Raw genomic sequence first — 26,461 nt, 5'->3', positions numbered from 1 at the left:
CGCGCGGTGCGGCGCGGGGCTCGCCGGGAAAGCGAGTCCGTGCCGCCTGCCGCCGCCACGGCTGGGCGGGCCGCCGGGGACTCGCTTTCCCAGCGCGCCCCGCGGCCTCCCCCCCGCCATGTAAAGCCTCCGCGGCGAGAGGCGGCCCCGTTTCCTGGTTGGGAGCTGGCCGCCATTTTGGGCTGAGGAGCGAGAGCGGAGGCCGCCCGTGAGGGGAGGGGGGGGACGCGCCGTAGCCGCCGCTGCCCCGTCGGACGCCAGCACCCGCCGGGGGGTCCGGCCGCCGCCGCCCAGCGCGCTCCTTCTCCTCAGGCCGCGGGGCCCCACTGACATGTCCAGCATGAATCCCGAGTAGTGAGTGAGGCCGGCGGGCGGGGCCGGGCCGCGGGGCCCTGCGGGGCTCGGCTGGGCCGGGCCGGGTGGCGCGGCGCCCCGGGGCATGGGGGGGAGGCTGGGGCCGGGCGCACGGGCCCAGCGGCCGGCCCGGGTCGGGTTACCGGCGGCCCATGAAAAGTTAATTATGTCTTTCTTCCCGGGCCGGAAGGGGGAGGCTGTCGGGCCCTTCTGCCCTTGGCCGGGGAGGGGGGCAGTGATTGAAGAATAAATGTATGAAGCCGGCTCCGCGGGCGGGACTGGGTCTCCCTGCCCCCTTGCTGGAGGCGGCTTGGGACGCTCACGGGTCCACCCTTTCTTTTAGCTGCAAGTCATGTGTGTGTCACATGGGTCTTGCAAAACACTCGGCCTCGGCCGGTTTGGCAATCGTGCGGCTGCTGTAGGGAAAGGCACCTGCGGAGCAGCCGACCCCGGAGGAGGAAGCGTTTCTGAATGGGAAATGCTGGGTTTCCACTTCAGAGAAAGAGCAAAAAAAAAAGAAAAAAAGAAAATCATAAAGTTGGTGGAATTCAGCTGGACGCAGAGTCCTCCTCTGCCCTGCTCTGGGAAGGGAGCTGGCTGGGGCCTCTGGCAGTGCTGGTCTCCTGGCAACAGTCAAAGCAGTGTGGGCCCTCCCCCTCTCGCTTGAGGACGATCCTTCCTGTTTGCTGTGTCCATTTAAGTGTACTAAAGAATAGAATTTTAAGAGTTGGCTTTCAGAGTTGCCTACAAATAAGGTAGTTGTTAGCATGGTGCTGCTTTGGTGAATGTGACTACCTTCCTTTAATCATTGATGATGGCCGTGCACTTGCATTTCACTGTGCTGTAGTGAAGCTAGTCTTACTTTGTCATTAGTACAACTGCAGCATGCAGGGGTGACTTTTTTTTTTAATTGTGGATTTAATTTATTGATATTTGTTTCCTTAGAGATGAAAAATCAAGAAATGAATGCCTTTACCTAGTTTGCTCTTTTGCAGCTAGTGGCTGCTGCCCTATGCGACTGGCTTTTGAATTCCTTGCTGCTTGTGATAACTAGAAGCATGCTGGTGATCTTGTGGGGAGAAGTGTAAATTGTGGGACATTTACTTGGAAATCTGACCCTGCATCTAAAATAAAGCTTCAGAATATGACTTATCTGAAGCTGACCAGACTTTACATACCCTTGGGAGACAGTATAACAAAATTGCTGGTATGGTTTCTGTGAAACCATTGACCTAAACTTCTCTCTCATGAATTTGGACTAGCAGAATATCAGGATGCCTTCACAGTTGCTATTGCTCTGGTCTCATCTTCTGGATTGTTAATTTTTTTTTTGATTGGCTATCAGTACTCGTAAATACTTGAGGCAGTGAAAAGAGCTACTCGGCACCATTAATCTGGGAAAGAGTTTCTGAAACTTTCCATACCCTTCAATAAATATATTTCACAGTGAAATTAACTTGCTTAGGGTGTTTAAATATACAGCAGGATTTAAGATGGAATATGTTTTTTGGGGTCCCTTAGCAGTGGAATGTATCTAGTTCTAAGGGACCAAGGGGGTTTCTGACTTTGGAAAATTTACAAGTAAAGTAACAAAGCAAAGATAAGGGACTTGCTAATATGAAGACCCTTGAAGTGTAAGAATTATTCTTTCTTTGAGGGGGCAGAAGTGATGGGCAACTTCAGTTTGAGAGAAGTGTTTTTCAGGGGGTTATGGACTGTGAACAGGTAGTGGGTTTTCATGTAGCAGTCTTTCTTCCTAGTTGTATTCCCAGTTATAGGAGATCAACAACTACCTCTCTGTCAAAGTCTTATTTGTAACTAGGAAGTGACCCAATGTGGTATTGCTGCATTATCTTGGTTTCTTTACTACTAAAAAGCCACTTTCACTATGAGGAAACCTGTACAAATAGTTCAGGTCAGAATGCGAGCTGGTTTGGTACTACTTAAAGCTTTTGTTTGGGATTACTTGTATCTTTATGCATTACATTAATTTTAAAGTGAGATGAAGTCTAAATTCTTCACATTACTAGGGCTTGGAAAGAAGGTGTTTGGTCTTCATGAAACATGCAGGAAAGTGTTCTCAAGAATGTGGCATTGGCTTGGCCACTTAAGGCAATAAAGTTCTAACTAGTTTATTGGTGCTAGATCTACAGAGAGGCTTGGGTTGCCTAGGTTTTATGTCTTCAGGTCCTTGTTATGCTGCTCCATGTTGGAGGTACCAGATGCTTAAAATTTAAGGCTTGGGGGGGGGGTGGGGGTGGGGAGTTGCATGTGCTGAAGCAAAACTTCATTCTTGTCAGTAGACATTTGTGTCTGAATCATGCTTAAGTCTCTTACAATTAACAAATAGGTGTTTGCTTGTCTCTTCCTGTGGGCCTTGATTTGTTAAACTGAGCCTAGTAGGTGTTTAACAGGTTATGCTTAACCTTGGGGGGGGGGGGGGGGGAAGGAGTGTCCCTTAGCCGGTAGGTTAGAGTTAAATTAATTGCCCAAGCTATGAATGACCAGATTAAATTCCTTCTCTCACTTGAGAGGATTTGAACCTGCATACCCTGCCTCCCAGGAGGCTGACCCAGCAACCAGGCTGTAGGGTGTTCTACATTGAAGAGATTCTAATATTTCTTGAAGGAGGGCCTAAATATCCTCTCATCCAGATAAATAGCCTAATGAATTGGCTGTAGTTGTGTGCATGCGTTCTCTCTCTGACCCAGGGAATATTTAATTATTCAGTGCAACATGGAACAGCTTCAACTTGAGGTGTGTCTGTATCCTTACCCTGGGGATTGAACCCACACCTCCCCAGGAGCGATCTAACTGTCCTCAGAGGAGGGAATTGCAAGCTGTGCATCTTCAAACCTTCCTTATTGGAAAAGGAGTGTGGGGAAGACTCTACACTGTCCTCTATTTTATTTAGAGAGAAACAATGCACTTTCCTTAGTTTCTGAAAGTTTAAGTCTTAGTTTTGAGAGGGCTGTGAACCTAACTGCACTCTGGAATTCTCCAAAATATTTTAATTTGGAACTGTCAATTTCTTGGTCTGGAAACTGAATTCTTTTAGCTCCTAGGATTTATGCTGAAGTAGTCAAGAGCCTTTTTTGTTTGTTTTTTTTGATTCTTTTAATGCTTATTATTTTATTTTAATTCTTCTCATTATTTGGATATTTTATGGATCATAAGTGCAATAATGCCTGCTCACAGATAATGTGAGGAACAAACACAATTCAAGTATTATGGGCTTTTTACTTCTAAAGTGTAGACAAAGAAGGGGGGGAGATTATCTACTATCTGAGGAACTAGTCAGTCAAATTGAAGCATGTGACAGTGGGCTGAGGCTTTACTGTAGAATAGCTGTTACATGGTAACTGTTCATGTGGTGAAAACTGGTGCAGATATGGGGCATGAACTGTTACTGCATGTCAGCTGTTCCTTGGTAAGCTCCTATCCCTTCCTAATTTGCTTTAACTTGATCACTTCTCCATGCCCTTTGAATAAGATTCTCTTTGTTCATCTTTCACTCAAACATTTGAAATTCTTCTGCTATGATAGAGCTAATAGCATGTGTTCTTTTTTTTTTTCTTTTTCCTTCTTTCTGTGGTGTATCACTTAGGCTGCTTCTTTAGCAAAAAGTTTAATGAGTGCATATAAAATGAGCCAGCCAACAGAGCTCTTAGTTGGTTGGATAACAGAATAAAGACTCAAGAGGCTTTGATGTTGCAATATGTTTCAGTGCTCAAAGAATGCTTCTGTTTAAACAATGTTCATCAAATAAGAAAGCATTGGAAATGCAAACCTGAAAGTCATACCAGCCTTGACTTTTGTAGGGAAACTAAATTATGATATCTAAGGTCCTGCCCACATTAGTTGTTACTAGCCAAGTTTTATCCTGTTAGAGCATATGGACTTTCTTTTCTAATGTGGATAAGAATCCTCAAGTTGTGCAGCAAAACTTCTATAAATAAGTATTCCTGGCTAACAGCCTCTTAAAGGTGGTTTTTACTTGTTTGTGAATCTCATGACCTGTCACTTAGCATCAAAAATGCATGGAGGGACCAAAGAGTCCTGTTTCCAACCAGTTTTGGATTATGCTTGTATTCACTTAACAAATGGGTGCTGGCTGGCACAGAAGCCCATGGTCTGCTCTGTACTTGGTACTCCTTCACTATCACTCAGGTATATGAATATCCCAGTATGTGTCCACGTGTACTCATGCACAGTTCCTGAAGGCTGCAAGAGGAGATGAGTGGATCTGTTTGTATGTTCCTATTCTGGTAATTTTTTACCTTTTCCTTGGACCCTCTAGTTCCTATTCATCTATCCCAAAGAGTCCCCATAAACCTAAATGTTGGGGGTGGGTGGATAGGAGAGGGCAATGAAAGGGTCATCTGGGCTGCCTATCCATAGGGTCAAGGGGGGTGCTTTAATTAGAGCGATTCCTGGAAGAACTGTTCTGATTAATGCCTCACCACCTTGTGTATTGATCCCCTGTGGGTTTAAAAATGGCTGCAGGATACTTTATCTAAACCTCATTGAATGAGGTTTAGATAGTGCTGCAGCAGCCATTTTTTAACCCATGTGAGGCCATGCTGGAGTGTTCTGATTGGAACATGTCAGAGTAGACTCAATTAAATCATGAACCAGCATGTGTATAGGCAGTCCTAATGTCTATGACAAACTAGAAACTTGGAGGATAATTGAGTGAAATGTGAAAGTTAACTAACTATAAAAATGCTTTTTTGTATAGGCACAGACTCTGTGCACTTTTTTACACTGACAGAAGCATTATTAATACTTTAATGTCTAGTCTACAAAGTTGGTTGTTGGGTTTTTTGTTTTTATTGAGATATTTTGGTAAAAAGGCTGCTTCCACATAGAAAATACACATTGGATAGATGGAAAGGACACTTTCTCCAGCAGTTAGAGACTTTAAAAGCTTGGTTTCTTGTTATTTGATGATGCCTGATGGTAACCACCTGCTGCTGCTGCTACAGGCCAACCTGCATTTTGTGGTCTCCCAAATGAGTAGTAACACTGGCTTCCTTATGTAGGAGTGCAATAGACTCATTTTAATTTGCCTTTGACTTGAAGGTCACTTTACCAGCAGTTAAGATGTACCAAACAGTACAATATTCTGCTTATATTTTAACCATAAGCTTTTTCTAGGTTGTAGAACACTACTAACTTGCCCCAGGGGTACAGTGGTGGTCAGTATCCTGCTGCTGCAGGTGTTGTCAAAATAGGCTCAAGACTCATGGAAGAAGGTCACTCTCCCTACTGCAGAGGAAGGCAAAACCATCTGCAGCTTGTGCCAGTCTAACTGGGGTAAAATTCCTTCCTGACACCAAATGTGGTGATAGGTCTGACCCTGGGAGGAAGGGCAAGATGCTCTATCCACAGACCTCCAAGTTTTAGTTTCAGCAGAAGCAATGGTACGCCCCTGTCAAAATCCCTGTCCTTGGATGCAGCCAACACCCAGTGCTTCTCAGGAAGGTTGAAGGAAGGGGAAAAACCCTGATATGTAGCAAAAAGGGGGTGGGAGCATAGAAATTCCTTCCCTGGAAACCTGCAATGTCCAGAAGTGTTGGAAGGACCCATGTAGCATAGACATAGCAATTTACTGATTTAATGTTTGTCCAACCTCCTTTTAAAGATCTCCAATGATGGAGACGCCACACCTTTCCTAGGCAGTGCATTTCACTGCTTCACTGTTCTAATAATGACAGGTTTTTCTTGGTAGCCAGTCCCTGCTTGGCAACTTCAAGGCATTGGTCCATGTCTGGCTCTCCTATTCTCCCTCTTCATAGCAGCCCTTCAGATGATTGAAGATTGCTATCATGTCCCCTCCCAAGTAACTTTTCTGTAAGTAAGCTGAACATGCCTGTTCATCAGCCTCTCCTCATTTGGCTTGCTTTCCACATGCTGCTTTTTTCCCCTCTGTTTACCTGCCTCTGGACCCTCTTTAACTTCTCCATGTCATTTAAAAAATGTGGAGCCCAAAACAGTACACTGTATCCTAGATGAGGCCTTAGTGCATAGTGAAGAGGCAGTATCACCTCCATTGTCTTATGCCTAATGCTCCTATTGATGTGGCACAGTTAGTTTGCCTTTTGTTCAACTGCATGTAGACTCGGTTCTTGATCTTCCGAGGCTCCTAGATCCTCCTGCATAGTGCTACCATGCAGCCAGTTGTCACCATTTTGCTGACTAAAACTGAGCTATTAACATGAAGATTGACTTCTATGCTGTAGAAACCTACAGCAGTGTTATAACAGACATGGATCCTTCACTTGACTCCTTCCAGTTTACACAGAAGTAAAGTGAGTCTGTGCTGTTGATAATTGCTTTGTCTGCAATAATTACAATACTAAAGCTGTTTTGGGACACCAGAGCACTTCCTTGCATAGACGGGGCTTTCTTTTGCATCGATGAGATTTTTTGTTTTGTTTTGTTTTTTGTTACCAAGTTTTGAGCTGGAAGTCAACATCAGATCTGCAGAACAGCTGCAGAAGCCTTCTTGGGCACATCATTGCAGATCTAATGCAACTTTTTTAAATGCTCAAACTTGAAACACTTTTTCAGGGAACTGATTTCATTCCAATTGACTTTGATTCTTAAGTATCATTGGGACAGATTTTCATGGTACTGCTGCTTTGACTTTAGCACTAAGAAAAAACCAGTATTATCAGAGTTACTATAAACAACATTTTCAGCAAACTTTTTTTAAAAATTTTTTCATAGAGCCAGACTTCTTTTTTCAGATACTAAAAGATAGAAATGCGCAGCTGGGAACCTTTCAAAATCTAGTCATTAATTAATAAAAGCTTATATAAAAGAGTAAAGGGGAATTGATCAGACCTTAGGGTTGATCTTCAGTATGTTCTATCCATGATGTGTCTACAAGCCAAGCAATTGTAATAAAAACTTTGTTAATATGCAAGAACATGTTAACAGTGCACCTGCTTTCTCTTAATGAGGATTTTAGTTCATTTTAGGAAAAAACTAGCATGTGATAAGAATACTTCCTTCCTGAATAAAAGATGAACACACTCTTGTTTGCAAACTGCTAGCTAATATTGAGCTACTCATTTTGTGAAAATAGTCAAGGTACATCTAAGTGCTCTAATTGTAAGTACCTTTCAGCTGAGTCCAGGGCAGTTGCAAAACTAGAGTTTTACTGTTGCGCACTACGGTGGCTGTGACAGGCTGCAAAAAGTTAGCAAGATCCTTTAAGTGCCTGCATATTTATTTTCACACAAATAATACTGCAAGCACTGATTTGGGTCTTATTGCAAGTAAACTCTTTTGGGGTTTTCATAGGGACCTAATGTGCCTCTATGTTTAGAGTCATAGTAGACCTATTCTAAAGGTTCTCAGTTGAACTGTTGAATCAGTTGCTTTTGACTTAAGGTGCAAGTGGTTCTCCCCTATAGCAGTGGCCTTCTTGTCTGTGAGCCTTCATGGTTGAGAGAGAGACCAGGAGTAGCCACTTCTGAATGTACTTTGCTCCTGACTCATATTGCTGCATCAGTCCCCTTGCTAAAACTCCATTAGTCTTAGACTGGCAACCATTTGAAGGCAGGTGTACTAATTCTTTGTGTGTATCATTTGATAGTATGGGGCAGCAGAACTGGAAAAGCTGAAGGGTGAGCTAGAACTGCAAAACAGTTGTTCAGTCATGTACCATTATGGTTTCCTTTGTCTAAAAACTTGTTTACTCATTTTAACAACTTGTTGGGTTGCATCGGTTAACACAGACCAACCTGCACCTTGGGTCTTGCCATAGATCAAACATGAGCTCCAATATAACCCTAATTGTGTGGTGATGACATCTCTTATACCCTATAGTCCACCTCTACACTTCATATCAGTAGCTAATTTAGATGTTTTGATATCCAAGGATTAATGAGTATTAAGTAGTAAATATTTATGAGCACAATACTCTTTGTAAGTGTGTTCATAATGTCTAGTACTTCTGGGTAAGTTGTCAGAATTTTTGAAGTTGTAATGAAGCTTTTTTTCAAAGTGAAATAGTTTCCATAACTTTGGATCTCCATGGATGGCAGTAAAATAGTGATGAACTGTTTAAAAGCAAAAAAAAAAAATCCAACTTTTTCCTGATTTATATGAACATATAGTCATTTTTAAGTATCCAAAACTAGGATTAAAAACTGTGTAAGCTGTACCTACTTGGACATCTAACATGACTTTGAAGTGGCTAGCTTTTATACAAAAAGGGAAACCTTTGCTAGAAGTAGATCTGAAGCTTTAATCAATGATGCTTACTGGCCAAAGCTCAGTCCAGAAATTTCTTGTTACTACTTTGGAAACAGCACTGTGGTGAAAATCCTAAACTAAATCTTACTCTAGGGGTTTGTTTGTTTTTTAAGTGGTGTGGGCACAGAGAAAACACCACATCTAACTCTGGCCGAGTGCTCATCTAAAAGGCAGTGCTAGGAGAAGTAACATTGTCAGTCAGACTTTGGATGTGAAGACCTTGAGCATGTCTATATGGCTTCTCTTTTGACCCCAGGGTCTCTTCTAATGAAAAAAGCTTGGACCACTTGCTCCCTTGAGTGCAGTGAAGAATAGTAGCTAGGTAGAATAGATTGGTCAGAATGTCTCGGGGCTTGCATCCAAACTGGGGGGACAGGAGAAATGCAGGAATCTAGGAATGTGTATAAGTGAATCCTTAAACTACCTTTAATTTACCTGCAGTACCTTGCAGGTAAGTCTGTGGAGGCTTGTCCAGGGGATCAGCCTCCCAGTGCTTAAAGGGTAGTGGCAACACTGGAACTAAAGCTCATTTGAAAAGTTTTAGTTCAAGTGCTGCTGCCACCACTTTTAAGCATGGGGATGCTTTTAGGAGCTAAGTGGGGCAAGGGCAGAGGCAGGCTGCCTACTGCAGGCTCTCTGCTATGCTTCCTTTTGTCCTGGGAGCTGTGCACTGATGGTGCTTAGGGGTGCACAAAGATTTTTGGGGGCTGATACCAGTAACTGATAAGGAAGCATATAGACTGATACTGATCCGATCTCCGGTACAACTGCGTTAGGTGGGGCTGGAAATGGAACTGCAGCAAAACTTGGCATGGCTGCAGCCTCCTCCCAGCACCATTGGACCCTGCTCTGAGCCCAGCTCCCGGCAAGAAAAGCCCTGCACAGCACCTGTTCCAGCCTGCCCCATCCTGTGCAGATCCAGGGGCACATGCCTGTGTGTGTCCCACCCCTCTCCTCCCCCTTTCTGGGGTGCAAGCAGTAGTGGGAGCTGCCCCCACCCCAGTACCTGTGCCTCTATCCCATGCCCCTCCCTGCCCTGGTTGGGCAGTGCCTGCCCCTGCCCTCACTGTGTTGATCTGCATCTCCTTTGGACTTACCAGCTGGAGGCATCTCTCCACACTGCCAGTTCTCCATGCTGTGCTGTGGCTGCGCATAGCACAAACTTATCTACCAAATTATCAGCCCCATTGGGCTGATGAACAATTTTCTTTATATTGGACCAATGTATCAGTGTATCTCTAGTTGTGCTCCATCCCCCTCCCATCCAGCAGCAGGAGATGCAACTTGGGCGGGCAGGCAGTATGTATGGCTAGCACAGGGCATCTGGGGTAAAAGGCAGTAGGGTGGAGAGTCCTGAGCCTACAGTAGGCAGCCTGCCTCCCCCCCATGCACATCTGGGGGGGCACATGCCTCCCACACCTCCCCAGGGTGCACAGCAGTAGGGAGCTTCTGTACCCCCTGAATGAGCTGCCTGCAGCTCTTTCCTGCTCCCTGCCCCAGCCCCAGGTTCCCATTCATTGCCCTGGCTGGGCAGTGCCCCCACTCCCTCCCTCACTCACTTGAGGGGGGCCTCTCCCCTGTGCCCCTTCCTCTCCACAGATTTACTGCAGGGCACTGCTCTCCACACTGCCCAGCTATATTCCTGGCCGTGTACATGCACACAAGATCTGTGGGCCCTGGCCAGAATGCATAGTTATCAGTACATTATCGGTTACACTGGCCAAAAAAAAGCTGATGGGTGATGATGTTAATTTTACTCTTTTGGTGTTGATCTGAGATGACACCAATATATCAGTGCACCTCTAGTAAGGAAGTATGACTTCATGGTATGCTTCTCTAGAATAGCTTATTCATAACTTAGTTCAGTTTCAAACATGACCCCTGGAGCTGGGTCATTTAGCCTGTGGCCTTGTGCATGACTCTTGCCACCATGCCAGAGCTTCTACCTGGGGTTGCCTCCACAAGTTGGTGTCTTGCAGACACCTGAAAAGCGGGGAATGCAGCCTTCCAACCAATTTTAAATTCAGTACCCCCTGGATATTGCTAATCACTTGAACTCCTTCTCTAGTCTGTAGCTGAGGTCCAACTTGGTAATTTTGTCCTGTATTTACAATGTCTTAAAGCGGTGAAGTTCTTATCTAAGCTGTAAAGTGACTGACATTGCCGTAGGATACCGTTTTAGATCTTGAGTGCCTGATAGGCAAGGGCGATATTGGACGTGGAGTAGTGGTGGGAAGTCTCCCTCCACTATCCCTTAGTTTGTGGCTTTATCTTATTATGGCTGTCTTTAGTATGACCTTAAATTAATGCCACATATGCTAAATGGATCAGCAGTTCATGGGGTGGAGCAGGAAATCTGAAAACAAGGAGGAAGAGGTAGTTGGTAAACAAAAAAAAAAAATGGTGCCTGTGAAATTTGATGTTTGGAAGGCTGTACCTTCAAATGCTTGGATTCTTCTCAGCCCAGAACTCTGAATCCTGGGAAACAGATTCATCAAGCACATGCATAAAGAATATATGATTTGAGTTGAATGATCTTCTGGTTAGATGACAAGTTGTCTGGTCCTTTTTATTATGGAAGCATTTTTTTTAAATGGCAGTCTAAACTTTAATATTATGATCTCTTTATAGAGAACTTTTAAGTGCATCTGTTGAATCTGAGAGAATAGTTGCCCCCTTCCCTCCCTCAATTCTCCCAATGCTAGTGGAAATTCTAGTGCTGTGCAGCTATATATATAGCATTTTACTTCTGTGTGAATGCTATTGTATTGACTTGTTTAGCTGAGGAATTTTTTAATGGTTCTTGATGTTAAGTGTAGCTGCAGAAAGATGCCCTGTTTCCCTGCTTTGTGTGTTTTTGAACTGACTTCCCAACCCAGTCTGAAATGTTGCTTTTTACATAACTGTCACTACTAGTTTTGCATTAGATGTCGTTCCCTTTTTTTATGCTATCAAACTCTCAGACACAAACCATGAAGGACCAGTTAAACATGCATCTTTCTGCTACTGTAACATTCAGCATTGTAGGGTTAAATTGAATTTATTGTTATAGAAATGTTAGTCTGTTTAGCATTTTGTTCTTATAAACCTTACTCTTCAGTGGGATGCTTTATCTCCTGTAGTGGTATGGATCTTGTGTTGACATTGTAGTCTTACTACAAAATGATCATCAGTCAGCTTGAGACTTGACCCTGACTTAGTTTTGCTACTGCTGCTGCTACCTGATCTTCATTCTTCTTTACATTGTAGCTTAATTAAAACAAATGAAATGGTATCTTTGATCCTTTCCTTGTGTAAAAATCTAAGAACATGAGGCTGTCTAAAATTCCTTAATGGAATATAGGAAAACCTGTTAACTAACAAAAGATCAATATTGCAATAGTAACACTTCAAATTTGGCATGCTGTTAAAAGCAAAATAGCTTTTAAAAGCAATCTGCTTTAGTTAACGTACTTGAGTTTTCAGATGTGACTTCTTAATATCGCCGATTCCAAAAATATAAATGCATTGGTGTAGTGGTAACTGGAAATCCTGTGCTTTACACTTTTTACAAGTTGGGAGCCCTTTCATTAACTCGGTTGCAACCCAATGCTTTGGATCACAAGGGCTAGGGTAAGGAAATCACAACTGATAAATGAATGTGCCTTGTGGCATTACCCAAATTTACACCAGACTTATGGGCTTAAAAAAAGAAAACAAATCTGGCAGTAGCAAGCATGTCTCCATCTGAATGGGAAGCTTGAGTAATATGGGATACTGACAACTACTTTCTGTTATGTGTGATTAAAAACAAACTAGCCAGTGACTGGTTACCTGCAGAACAGTTGTACAACACCCATTTGAACACTTGTTTGCCTTCTTTTTGAAATTCTACACTTAAGGACCAATTTAAAATGGACAGTAAAATTTGACAGTTTCAAGTTTCTTTTTTACTTCAAAAAATAAAGCTTTCTATTCTATACTGGCCAGGAATATGGTACTGATCTAAGCCAGGAGTTTACTCAAGCTTCTGGCTTGAATCCTAAATCTTATTACACTTTTCATCCTTTATCAGCTGTCATCCACTACAGTTTCATACACTTGTCTTCAAATGTGAAGCAACAAGACTAATAGCAGAATGTGGCCTTTCTATTTATTTTTTGTTACCTTATTTTTGTTCATGTTCATACAATTAGTATGAACATGGATCTTAAACTTTTGGTAAACTGGATAAACATGCCTATTACACAGTAACATCAATTTCCTCAGTTACCTGACAGTTCCAGTATATTAAGTAAAATAAAAATGAATAAAACAACATTACATGCAACCATATATTTTATCGATATACAACACTGAATCTTTATACCAATGTTTTTGACCAATTTTTCTCTGGTACCGTTTAAGCAGAAGTCAAAAGAATTGAATAGTGAACATGAGGGATCACTGATTCACTAACAAAAACAACGTTGTAAACGTTTTGGATCAAACTTTGGCAGTCTATTGGTATGAGAGATGAGTTTCTCATCTAAATCTTAAGTGGTGTATAACATCCATCTTTCTCTCTTGCAGTGACTATTTATTCAAGCTACTTCTGATTGGAGACTCCGGTGTTGGGAAATCTTGCCTTCTGCTTAGGTTTGCCGTAAGTTCAGTTCTGCCAAAATTTATGCCTTAACAACTGCTTAAAACCAGATTAATTCCATTGAGTACTGCTATATGACTTAACTAGAGCTTGTATGGGGGAGAGAGGGGAAGGGGCTTGGGGTACTCTGTTTATTCCTTTACTGTCAGGTGGAGACATGCTATTAGGAATAAAGTCATGATATCAATTTATGTATTGCTCTTAACCATGAATAAGTCATAACTTCAAGTGTAACTTGAATTGAGCAAAGAGCTGTTGCTTTGATAAGTGTGTGGGGCTTCTGTCTGTGTAGGTATTTAAATTACTTAATACCTGTGCTCTGACCGGCATTTCACTATTTGCCTAATGTGCAAAAGTGCTTATATTATAACTTTGTCCAAAGTCTTTAAAATGCAACAATTTAGAAGTCAAGGAAAATTTTTGCAAATATTTTCAAATTCCAGGTTGCATACACTGGAATAACAGTTGAACACTACCTTCAGTTTTGTTCAGTGTAGATTGTATGTTTTTGTCGGTGTTTAAAATGTATGATCTCAAAGACTGAAATGCAATTATTAGTGCCTCTTTAAAAAATCAGTACTTCCTTAAAAAATAAATAGAGGTGGCTGTACTTTTCTTCTAGAAGAAAATCTAGACTCGGACTTAAAGTTTGTTTGAACTTGTAGCAGTGCTGTGAAATGGCAGACTAGTAATAATTCAATAAAACAGATGGGACCTGGGGTTCAGGAGGGCCTTCTATACGCCCTTTGCAAAATGTGACCTCACCTGCTAAAAACTGGTGACTTTTCTTGACTCTAGCCTGAACAAATAGACATGTGCTTGGGCAGAGCACACCTTGGTGACAGCATAATGTAAACTTTTCTGGATGGTGACATGATGAGAAGCTCATCCATACATACAGCCAGCAGTTGCTGAGTCATTGTACAAATACTTGACTCTTTCTGCCCCTAACATTGCTGAGGAAAAAGGACTTCTATAAAGTAAATATCACTTCAGTGATTTGACCTGCATCTGTGCAATGCATTTCTGAGGTTCCCTTCCATGCCAAGGACTGATATGGGTCCTGTAGTGCAATAAACAGCCAGGTGTTTGCCTGACATGATCCCCAAGCCTTGAGTGCTTCTGACTAACTTGGTTGGTGTTGAGACAAGCCAAAGAACCACCCAATAGAAGTAAATCCTCCATTTAATAGGAAGAACATGGCAATTGCCACAATCTAGGAAACTAGCTCTGTGCCAAGGGGCTTGTAATTCTCCACTATACTCTTGCTGTAAGCCTAAAGCCATTCATTGGGTTCATGTCTGTATTGATGCCAAAATACTTAATTCTAAAGACTGTCACCAGCTATGCTTTGCATATATAGATCTACACATTGCTCATTTATGCAGCCTATTAAAGATACAAAAATCAACTTGTGCACAAAGCTGAAGCTCCATGGTAATGATACCAGTCAAGTAAAATAATGTTAAGGCTGCAGCAGTAGGATTGTTGCAATTCATTTTCCTCTAGGAGTAATGTAGTCCTTCTGAGTTTACTTGACATTTTGTTCTGAATTTTTACTTCATGCCTGCTTATAAATACTCAGTACTCGGAACAAGAGAATGAAATCAACTATATCGGAATTGAACGTGTATCTGCTGTAAAACTTTGGTTTTAAATTTAAATGTTGGCAACTTTGCATCTGGGATGATAGGCCAAGCAGCATCGGAATAACTAATTTTAAGTAAAATCTAGTCATTACAATGCATAATTGGCACTTTTTGCATAACTTCCATAGGCTAAAACAGACTTATTGATTATCTGATCATTTACCTGGCATAAATGCCCAAGTCTTAAAAGCAATTGGGGCTTGTGGTAGAGGTGATATCTTTTATTAGACCCACAAGATTTTTGCGCAAAAAAAAAAAAAAATCTTTTAATTGCAAGCTTTTGTTAGTGTAGTGTCATGCCTAAAAGGAATAAGCTGGTGTATCTTCTAGCACAGTTGCCCCAACCTTTTCTGGCAGGTGTCCTACAAATTAAGCTCTGCACTTCCAAAGTGTGTCCAATCTCCTTTCCTCTGCCCAGTCTGCTCTCCAGTTGCTCCCTGTTACCTCCCCCATTCATCACATGCTAAAACAGGTTGCCCATGTTACTTGTAGCATATGTACCACAGCTTGGCTACTATAGAATACCATTGCTCTTTCCTTTAAGTTGTTCTGCACAGATGTTTGCTTCTTACATTCATCCTTGGTTCTAACTTGCTGTCTGGTTCCTTCCCTTCATGGCAGTTGTGGGTTGGTTGGCTTTTTGTTCCATAGCTTCAGCGCTGATAATGAAGATATGAATTGCTTAGCTCACTGAAATTCTCAGTGGATTGTATTGTTAAACTTCCAGTAAGATGCAATTTTCTCATCTGATTGCAGACCTGTATCACAGGAGCTAGGTGAAATAATAGCTGCATTTTTGTGAATTACCTTTTTTGACAACTTCATAGATTTCATGGACATTAGGGCTGGAAGGGACCTTGGAAGATGATAGAGTCCAGCCCCCTGCCCAAAGGGCAGGAAGTCAGATGGGGTTGTAGGATCCCAGCAAGATAAGCATCCAATTTTTCTCTTGAAGGTGTTCAATGTAGGTGCTTAAACCACCTCCGATGGCAGGCTGTTCTAGACCTTGGGGGCTCAGACAGTAAAGAAATTCTTCCTTATGTCCAGCCTGAAACAGTCTTGCAGTAGTTTATAACTGTTCAATCTTGTCATCCCTTGGGGCACTCTGAACAAACATTCCACCAAATACCGGTGGTCACTCTTGATAAACTTATAGGTGGCCATCAGATCACCCCTAAGCCTGCGCTTTTCCAGGCAAAAAGGCCCCATGGCTCTCAGCCTCTCATCATAAGGTGTGTTTTCCTGACCTCTGATCATGCGTGTGGCTCTTCTCTAGACTGTCTCAAGCTTCTCCACATTCTTCTTGAATTGTGGGGCCCAAAACTGGACACAGTACTCCAGCTGCGGCCTCACCAAGGCTGAGTACAAGGGGAGAATGATGTTCCGGGATTTGCTTGAGAAGCATCTACAGATGCAAGCCAGCATTTTGGTCACTTTACTAGCCGCAGCATCACATTGAAAGCTCATGTTCATCTTGTGGTCAGTGATGACCCCCAAGTCTTTCTTCCGTAGTGCTAGCCAGCGTAGCACTGTTTAGCCTGTAAGGATGCTGCAGGTTTTTCTTCCCAAGGTGGAGAACCTTGCATTTTTCAACTGAAGACTTCTTGTGTATATCATTAAGTAATAATTCTCCTAACTTTAAAACTGTAGTTGGCTTGTGCATGTGTGTGTGTTTTTAAAAAAAAAAAAAAAAAAAGTCTTCATCAGTGACTTGATTGAGGGCATGGAGAGCACCCTTTCCAAGCTTACAGATAATACCAAATTATGGGGCAAAGTTGACACCAGAGGGTACAGAACAGATCCAGGTAGAACTGGACAGGTTGGAAAAATGGGCAGAGTGAAATAGGATGCAGCTCAAGAAGCTATGCCACTGTAATTATCTCTTTAAAAAAAAAAAATAAAAATTAGGTCTTAATATTTTGTAGGATGCTTTTTCAAAAGCTTCTAAATGACATCCTTAAAATGTGACTGTTAGTCTGTCAGTAGGATTGAGCATCCTTGTTAATTGCCCTATTGGACTACACACAGCATAGCATAGTCCATGCCCCAAAACATAATGTTATAGAAGATGGTCAAATTAATGTATTTTGCTTGATTTGTATAGTTGCCCTACTTTCTTACAGGAGAGAACTTAAGATGTGCTGACTTCTGGTGATCATTAAATGCAGGTTTGTTTTTTGGTTTTTTGTTCTAGGATGACACGTACACAGAAAGCTACATCAGCACAATTGGTGTGGACTTTAAAATCAGAACTATAGAGTTAGATGGGAAAACTATCAAACTCCAAATAGTAAGTAGTCTGACTTGTCACTGTGTGGCCTGTCTGTTTTCTGACTAGTGGATGACCTCTTTATTTTCATGTACACTTATTTGATTGTTAAACTAGGGTTTATGTAACAGTGTGTGTGTGTGTGTGTGTGTGTGTATATGTGTGTAATAAAATATATATTTGAGCTACACACACCTTGTTTTTGATAGGATTGTCTACTTGTGCATATTATAACACTTCTAGTATGCTCAAATGGTGTCCTTGAAGATGCTGGTCTTCCGACTTTCAGTCTGCTTGGAGTTGGGGAATTGTAAATTTAGTCAAACTTCTGTATCTTTTCCTTTTCCTGTACTTCACTAAAGGACACGGATGTGTGCTAAATCAGAAGTGATCTCAAGACTCAAATGGCATGAAATCTGCAACACTAACGATACTTTTCTAATGCCCTAAACTCTGCGACCTATGCAAATAAGTTATGAACTTTTGCAGACCTCTTTCATAGTGATGTTTTTAAATGCAGAACTAACCAAAGTGGTGATCCTGCTTCAACTTGCATCTGAGGCCTTGCAGAAAATTGAACTAGAACATCTGTCTGAACATCTGAGTGTTTCTGGCTTGCATAGCTAGCATTAAATTCCCAATTATCAAGTCTTCCAGATATTAGAGTAATGTGAACACTTCATTTTGGCTTTTCACTTGCAGTAGGGGAAACCAGTTTAAGGGCTTAATGGTTCATGCTTGGTGCTTTGTCTTGCTCTTAGTGCTTTAAAATTGGGTAACCTACATGTTATTCTAACTGCAAGTGAACTTGCAGTTCACTTGCTTATTACGTAACTCTTGGATAAATTTGCTTCCATACTGGGCAGTACTGACAAATGTAGTGATATCAGACCTAACTAAATCTAGCAAAGCAGTGCAAAAGCATTCTGGATGACATGGGTGAAATATAGGTTTCAGGCAAATCTATAACTTTCTTTCAGTTAACTTTCCCACTGAAAGGTTAAAATTTTAAACAACTTCTGATCTCCAGAAAAATCTTTAAATTAAACTTCAGTGTTCTTGGATTGTCAGGATTTTATTTCCCTGCACATGCTGATGACAAACTTCTGTTCTGGTCAGATTTGCATCTCTATGGTGCACGTGCCATGAGGTGCTAAGAGCTCCAGCCCAGCAAGTGTTAAGCCTAAAATTATATGAACCCTGTCTCCCACTCAAATTAAAAGTTCAAAATGGGCCAGCATCCTTTAAGTCCTTGGACTCAGTGGCAGCAAGTTTGGTATAATGAGGCTACCCTGGAAGCATAGACCCTATGGCTCCAAGAACCCCAGAAGGAACCAGTAGGGTATACATCAGAGGCGTCTTTCTGTTTGGTGAATGGCTGTCAAGTCAAAAGACTTGCTTATAAACGGTATCTGACAAATGAAGATGCCACAATGACATGTCTGTTTACGGGCATCTTTCTTTGGCTTAATAAGTTCAGTCCTTGTGTTTAATAAGTGTTAAATCTCCTCTTCGGGTCTTCTCCTAATGTTAGATATCTAAAAGTTACTCTACTCCCAAATGTGGCAACTTTTTAATATCTAGAATGGTGCAAACTTTCCTGCCAGACAAAATCAGTCAAGACCTCTGTCAACTTGGAATGTTTCAGGATTTCTGTTACAAAAAGTTAGCTTGTTCCTGAAACTGATCTGTGACTTCTTTTTTGAGAATGTCCAAACAAAATGTTTGGATTCAGCCAAACAAATTGGCAAAAGGTCTCAACTTGCAAATTTGGAAATGTCCTAAAGAACAGCTTTAACTGAAAAATGTTAAAACTGTCACTGGCCAGGTTCAAAGCAGGAGAATTTTGCTTTTGGTAAAACTGTTGTACTTTCAGAACTAACTAATGCCTTTGGATGGGCTGCAAAAGTATGCTGCAGCCAGTTTTTATGCTTTTAGCAGTTGGTGTAAGCTGCTTTGTAAAATTAGTGATAGACTGGTTCATCAGGTGCCTCCCTTCTACCTGATATTTTTTTTCCCCATGCTTGCTAGCTTTTTGTTTGGCTCCTTTTTGAGTAGAACTAATTCTCAGCGGAAAAAGACAGACAGACAAGTGTTGTAGACCAGGGTTTTTTTCTTTCTCCATTGAGATGTGTAATGATTTGCAGGAAGTTGTTGTGGGAGAGCCCAGATTATAGGGGTAATTTAGTGTATCATCCAAAGCGATTGCACTCCATGTAAAGTGCATGAAATTTTGTCCTATAAAATGTAACTTTGGACTTTGCTGTGAACAGTTAGCATAGACTCTCACAAGTGCAGCTTGCAAGACAAGGGGGTGTTGCTCCTGTTACAATAGTAAGAGCAAAACTCAAACTTTGAGGAGGAAGTATAGCATCAGTTTGAGCAAAACCCAGCTTTTATGCAGAAGAATAACCTTATTAGAAACTCCCAAGTCAAACTGCTTGAAATTCAGTTTAGCCACTTAAGGAAGCAGTGCTTGGAACATTTTAAGGCATTTCACATAAGGAAATTACCCCTGCAATTGCAGGGGTAAAATAACACCATTGAAGTGCATCTGTAAGGGGCTTTCTAAAGTTCTAATAACTACTTGACTTGCCTAATTAATATACAAAGGATAGCAGGTGTTTGAACTCATGACAAACTACATTCTGTTGCCTAAATCTTTTGTATTAGGGAGATAACCGAATACAGTCAACCCCTTCCCTGCTCTGAGGAGGAGAGCTTAGCTTTTACTGGGGGGCTTCTGCAGTCCTAAAGGAACTTTTTACCTGTATGGATCTAGAACTTACTTGGCTTTGCCCCTCTTCTGTCATTGTGCTGCCAGTTAGTGCAGAACTAGGACTGTACTATGTATCTAGATCTCCTATAAATTTTTCAGTGCAGAATGTGTGCCTATCTTATGGGCTGGGGCCCATCTTCACTAGCCTAGCTGGCACAAAGGGGCTGCAGCAGAACTGTGACTGGCCAAAAGCATGTTAAGACCTACAGGGAAAGCATCATTTTAGGAACAAAAAGACAAAGTGTCTAAACTCAAGAAAACCTAGTTAACTTGCATCCGTCTCTGGCATGCTCTTGTCCTATTATGATAGAAAAAGGTTAAAGCTGACAAACTAATAGAAACCAATTCCAAATCAGTGTCCCAGAGGCAATCTACCCAAATACTACTTATTTCCTTTTTTTTTGAGTCTGGATCAGATCTAGAACTTTTTTCTAGATGTAATTGACATTGCAAGTTGTGATCTGTGGCCTGAAAGCCTTAAGCCAGCTTAAGGTGGCTTGTTTTAGTAGTCACTACTATCTTCACGTTGGCCTGGGATAACCTGCCTTCCTTTAGTTATCCTTATTTTCAGTCTGAAGAAAGCTGCCCAATTTGTCCCTTTATGCTAGCAAGGCAGTAGTTTGTAGTTTTGGTAGTGGGCCTGCAGAAAATGTTTAAGTAACTGGATTCTTTCCTTATGCTGAAGGAAATACTGTAGTGGTGTCAGTAACATGAAGCTCTAGAAATTAGACTAGGCTGTGTTCAGTTGCAGACAAAGTTGTATTTATAGAGCAAAATGGGGATGGAAAAGTTCTTCAACTTTTTTCAGTGCTGTTACTTTTTTATATTTGATGGCAAGATCTATGTGGTAATTATAGCTGCATCCTCAGTGTAACTTGCACTCTATTTGTAGTGGGACACAGCAGGGCAAGAGAGATTTCGAACCATCACTTCCAGTTACTACAGAGGAGCCCATGGCATCATAGTTGTGTATGATGTTACAGATCAGGTAAGTTCTAAACAATGCATTATTAAAGTGCTCTCTTAGCAGCTTGACCTACTGACCATACAAAGCCAGTTATCTTTTAGGCATTGACTTTTTTTATTTAGCTCTTGTACTGAAATACTTTGTGTTTGGCACTAGTATTTGGAGGAAGGACACCTTGTTATTGCAAAAAAAAAAAAAAAAAGTGGATCCATCTCTTTCCATAATGCACCACTTGTTAGGCTTCAATGCTTAAGTCTACTTTTAACAGCTCACTCTTTGGGTGACTTGTGTCCATAGGGGAGGGATATGCAGTTAAAGGCAAGTTGCCTCTTTCAACAGAACTTAATGGGTTATTGTTAATGTACTGGCATCTGCAGAAGTTTCAAGCTTCCATGAAAAGATAAATGGAAAAATGTAATTCCCTAGCTTAATGGAGGAATATATTTCCAAGGCCCACTTGCTCCTTTATGACATTAAGTTTCTTTGACCAAAAATTTCTGTGGTAAGACTTGATGTAACCTGCTACCAGAGTGATTGATTGCTGTTGCTGGGTATGTCATCTGACTAGGCATTTTATGAAATAGCCTTGTTGACTTGATAGATCTCCAGAATGTAACAGATATATCCGGTCAAACCAATCTTGTAACAAGTTGATAGCTGCCCTTATTTGTTTGCTGTTCAAAAGTAAGGGTTAAAAAAAATCTCTGTTCTCATGACCTTTGAGGAGAAGGTAATGAAGATGGGCTAGAGCTCTGTAAGCTCAGTTCACAGCACAGGGAACAAGACTTCAGTCATTTTTTCTAATTTGACTAACTGCTCCCCAGTCTCGTGTACAATTCTGTTGTCACCTAGGCAGAACTTCCTTTTAATGTCAGACTCCTGTAATAGAGGGCTTCCTCTTTTTCCAGTTTGGCATGTGGTCTGATTTGTATTTATTTGTTCTTTAAGGGCAGTACATGTGCTGTTTCCCAACTGCTTGGTGCCCTACTACAGGAAGCCAGTGGGGTTGAACGTTTATTGGGGCCTGTCTTTGTCTGGAGGAAAACAGTGGAGTGCTGGGGATCTTTTCAAGACTTATTTTTGCAGTATCTGAAAGCCTTGGAATATGGGGGACAATGGTTAGGCCAGAAGAACTGGCCTGTGGCAGGGTTATTTATACAGAGGCATAGACTCCTTGTGTTGGAGTCCTAACAGCTGGAAGGCAAAATACAGGTGTTTGAATAGTTTGCATAGCATCCCTGGACATATAATGTACTTGCAATGCACTTGCCAAGATTTGAATGCTTCTAAATCATCAAAAGAAAGATAGTGCCCTTAATGTGATCCTTTTTTATCTTCTAGGAGTCCTTCAATAATGTAAAACAGTGGCTGCAAGAAATAGACCGTTATGCCAGTGAAAATGTAAACAAGTTGTTGGTAGGGAACAAATGTGATCTGACCACAAAGAAAGTAGTAGACTATACAACAGCAAAGGTATGTCGGCTAGATTAAAGGTCCAGCATGTAAATGTGCTTTTTGGGACATGCCACACTGGAGTCCATGTTACTTGCACACCTTGATGCTAATAGAAGCTATGTGTGCACCTTTTAAATGCAGACCCTAATGGTCCTCAAGGGCTGCCCAGGGCACACAGTCAAATTGAGGGAGTGGGATGGCATTATGAAACCAGTAGCTCCTTTACAATGTAGTTTCCACACAGGTGTATAGCTTTAAGCATGTTCTGAGCCTTCCAATGGAAGTACTAAAACTTTATTCACTTTCATTCACAGGAATTTGCAGATTCCCTTGGAATTCCATTTTTGGAAACCAGTGCAAAGAATGCAACAAACGTAGAACAGTCTTTCATGACCATGGCTGCGGAGATTAAAAAACGAATGGGTCCTGGAGCTACAGCTGGTGGTGCAGAGAAGTCCAATGTTAAAATTCAGAGCACTCCAGTCAAGCAGTCTAGTGGAGGTTGCTGCTAAAATCTGCCTCCCCCTTTTTTGTCCCACAACAATGAATTTGCAATCTGAACCCAAGTGAAAAAAAAATTGCCTGAATTGTACTGTATGTAGCTGCACTACAACAGATTCTTACCGTCTCCACAAAGGTCAGAGATTGTAAATGGTCAATACTGACTTTTTTTATTCCCTTGACTCAAGACAGCTAACTTCATTTTCAGAACTGTTTTAAACCTTTGTGTGCTGGTTTATAAATGTGTGTAATCCTTGTTGCTTTTCCTGATACCAGACTGTTTCCCGTGGTTGGTTAGAACGTATTTTTGTTTTGATGTTTATATTGGCATGTTTAGATGTCGGGTTTAGTCTTCTGAAGATGAAGTTCAGCCATTTTGTATCAAACAGCACAACAGTGTCTGTCACTTTCCATGCATAAAGTTTAGTAAGATGTTATATGTAAGATCTGATTTGCTAGTTCCTTCTTGTAGAATTATAAATGGAAAGATCACACTATCTGATTAATAGTTTCTTCATACTCTGCATATAATTTGTGGCTGCAGACTATTGTAATTTGTTGCACAATATGTAACAAACAACTGAAGAAATGTTTAATAAATATTGTACTTATTGGAAGTAATATCAAACTATGGTGATTAAATATTGTCTTAATTCTTATGGCTAAGGGGGAAACTAGGCTTGTATTGTGCCCAACATAGATATGTGCAGCCATGGCAGTCCAAACCCTCAGACCAAACACCCTTCCCAGCAAATAAGTACAACTGAAGACTTGTCAGGGTGTGTTAGGCATGTATACTGTACCTGGAACATGACATAAAACTAATATTCATGGGAGTGTAATGCATTCTGAATGTACAGTATTTTCCCTCCCTTGGTCTCTGAACTTTAATTTATTTCTAAAGGACTTGATCTAGGAATTCTTGTCTACTTTGCTGTGTAGAGGTGGAAAACAGTATTTTTTTTTCTTAATGTTGAATGACTTTCAAATTTAATAATTCAAGTTGATGTAATGGTCTCTTCTATCCTGTTACTCCCAGACTCTTAATTGAATACTGTTTTTGACTTGGTGCAGCAGCTTAGTTTATTCTTCTCTGCAAAAGCATTTGAAGGGATGAAACTGTGGAGTAATCTTAAAACAGTTAAGTGAGGAATCCACCAAAAGACTCCTGTACCTCAACACAGAGGAGTTAATTTAAAAACAATTTGAAGTTAACCAGCAGCAAGGTGTGGTGACTAGCTTATTGTAACTAAATGGACAGTGGGATGTGGTGTTTTTTTTTTCTTTTCTTTTTTTTGTACAGAACTAATCAAATCATTAGTGCCTGATGTCTGATTATATATAAAGCCACAGGAAGCTAGCCTATAACACTTCCTATAAAGGTAAAAATGTTCAGCTTTATCTAGAACTCCAGTGTTCAGCTTACTTTTTGTAAATATAATCTCATGTTAAAATGACCTTGTAGACATTCCCTTTGTAGTAGAAATACACCCCATGTGTTAGCAAAATTATAGCATAGGTATGTTGTGAGGTGCAAACTGAAATACACCAGTGCAACCCCCCTCCTCTAAAATATGGGGAACAAATTCTGGGGCAACAGCTACTTAAAAACAAAACAAAAAAAAAACTTAGTTGCATCCATTTAACAGGCAGTCCTAATTCATGTGTCAGTGTTTTATGATTAAGTTGAACTTCTTTTTGTTGAAGAACCTCACAATAAAGTGGTGTACTTTGTATTATAGGTATGTGCTTGTTGGATCAATTCATACTAATGTAAAGTGACCTGCTCTTTTTAAAAAGCAGGAGTGGCATTTGGGTGATCATTGCTAATATAATGGGAAATGAGCCACATCTTTTTGAAGGAGGGGTTCAGGCAAAACATTTCCTTGAATGAGACTGCATAAGTGAACTCATTTATTCCTAAATGTTAAGATGCCTGCTAAATAATGCAATCCAAAACCTACTGTTAATATACAGTAATAAAGTATTGCAAAACCAACTTTGGGCTATACCATTAAGTTTTTGTTCTGCTAAATGACTACAGTGGACTTTGTTCCATTTATGGTTTCTGTGAGTGCTAAAATTTGAGGGGAAGGGGCTTAACTATGGCCTTGCCAGAAGAGAGATGGAGAACATCAGAATGTCCCTTTCAACCTGAGGAATCCTGACTCCATTCAGTGGAGTCGGCAGGGCTCCCAGGAACTTGCATATTACAGTACCGTGCAAGCCTGTCATGCTTAAGTGCAACTGAACTAGTATTTCCACTTGATCTATGCTCCCTGTAACAATGCTGCTAGGAATAAAGCTTATTTGATGTATTGCCAAACAGCACTTCCTCCAAATCCAAGGCACCTACTCTGAGCCACTATTCTGTTGCTAGAACCTGGAAACTATTACAGATAACAGCCAGAACTCAATTCTCTAGCTATATCCAGGCTATACTCTTTCCTCCTTTGCAGTGTCATGTGGCAGAAGTCAGTCAGTCTTTCTTTATCCCATCAAATTGGGAGGGGTCTGATTTATAACTGCTTTCCCATGAAGGTGTCCTTTTCTTGAAACATTGGGAGTCAGGAATGCTGGACTACATAATCCACAGCAGAGGGGAAGTGCTTGTTTCACTGAGGATTGCTCATTCCAATATAGACTTCCTCCACTCCAAGCTCACTGGCTGCCTTCTGCAGAAATTGCAACATCAGTCATCTACTCCTGCAGTCATTTGTACCTGATCTCCCTCAAACTGAAGGAGTGGATCAGTCCGACATCTTGCCAAAACCTTGCAGTTCTTTCCTAATACTGACTTGTGCTCCCTACCCAACTGTAAGATGAAATTCCTATTAATATCCCCACCTTTCTAAACTACTGGACAGCTTCTCTTCTGTTCTTATGTCCGAGATGTATCAATGTGGCGTATTTTTCATTTGTTCTCTTCATGCTGTCCTTGCCCCCATCCCCAGAGACTTAAGTGATATAGAAGACTTGCCATGAACTTGCAGCTGTTGTCTAAGCATCTCTAATAAGCGAAACTTGTTACCAATGGGTCAAACAGTCTCCTTTAAAAGGGATGGTAACTGTATCTTTGCTCCATCCTTTGCACTTTAAGTATTTGGCAATTGTATAATGGTGTGAAAGCAAGACAAAGGATCCTTATGATTTCTATTCAGAGCCTTAGAGTTAACCTTAGCTGAGATTTTTTATTTGTTTGTATTATTATTATTATTATTATTATTATTATTATTATTTTGTTTTAATCACCCTCCACTTCTGGTGTTCACAGCAGGGCAAGATGCAGGAAGTCTCTAGTTAATTATTCCACTAAACCAGGGGTTGTCAACCAGGGGTATGTGTACCCCTGAGTACTTGGGGAAGGCTCTAGAGGGTACACACAGGTGGGTGAGGGGCATGAGGACAGTGGTGCCCAGCTGCAGGCCACTCAGGTGCTGCCTGGCTGGCCAGATGTGGAGTGGGGAGCTAGTGCAAAGGTTGACAACCCCTGGCATTGACTGACCACTGGCACTGATTTTGCAATTAGTCTATAGAGGTATATGATCTTGGGTGTGGTAACTTACCTGCCACACTGCACTTCATAAATTTA

General features: G+C 41.2%; 1 protein-coding gene across 1 annotated transcript; it reads left to right on the top strand.

The window, feature by feature from the left end:
* The first annotated feature begins 159 nt into the window (after window positions 1–159).
* Window positions 160–24,868, top strand: RAB1A (RAB1A, member RAS oncogene family). The gene is made up of 6 exons (XM_006264903.4): window positions 160–354; window positions 13,177–13,249; window positions 17,093–17,188; window positions 20,839–20,934; window positions 22,255–22,386; window positions 22,683–24,868. The coding sequence occupies exons 1-6, from the start codon at window positions 332–334 to the stop codon at window positions 22,878–22,880; spliced, it is 618 nt and encodes a 205-aa protein (XP_006264965.3). The 5' UTR covers window positions 160–331; the 3' UTR covers window positions 22,881–24,868.
* The last annotated feature ends 1,593 nt before the right edge of the window (window positions 24,869–26,461 follow it).

This window comes from Alligator mississippiensis, chromosome 1 (assembly GCF_030867095.1).
Source record: "Alligator mississippiensis isolate rAllMis1 chromosome 1, rAllMis1, whole genome shotgun sequence".
Lineage (NCBI taxonomy): Eukaryota > Metazoa > Chordata > Crocodylia > Alligatoridae > Alligator > Alligator mississippiensis.
The sequence above is the reverse complement of the archived record's forward strand: the minus strand, read 5'-3'. Positions and strand labels throughout refer to the sequence as shown.

What these genes read in the sequence shown, in the direction of transcription:
- RAB1A (XM_006264903.4), top strand. Translation starts at nt 332, where the DNA reads ATGTCCAGCATGAATCCCGAGTA. An exon ending in GCCTTCTGCTTAGGTTTGCC is followed by an intron (nt 13,250 to 17,092) that starts GTAAGTTCAGTT and finishes TTTTTGTTCTAG; the next exon opens with GATGACACGTACACAGAAAG. An exon ending in TGTATGATGTTACAGATCAG is followed by an intron (nt 20,935 to 22,254) that starts GTAAGTTCTAAA and finishes TTTATCTTCTAG; the next exon opens with GAGTCCTTCAATAATGTAAA.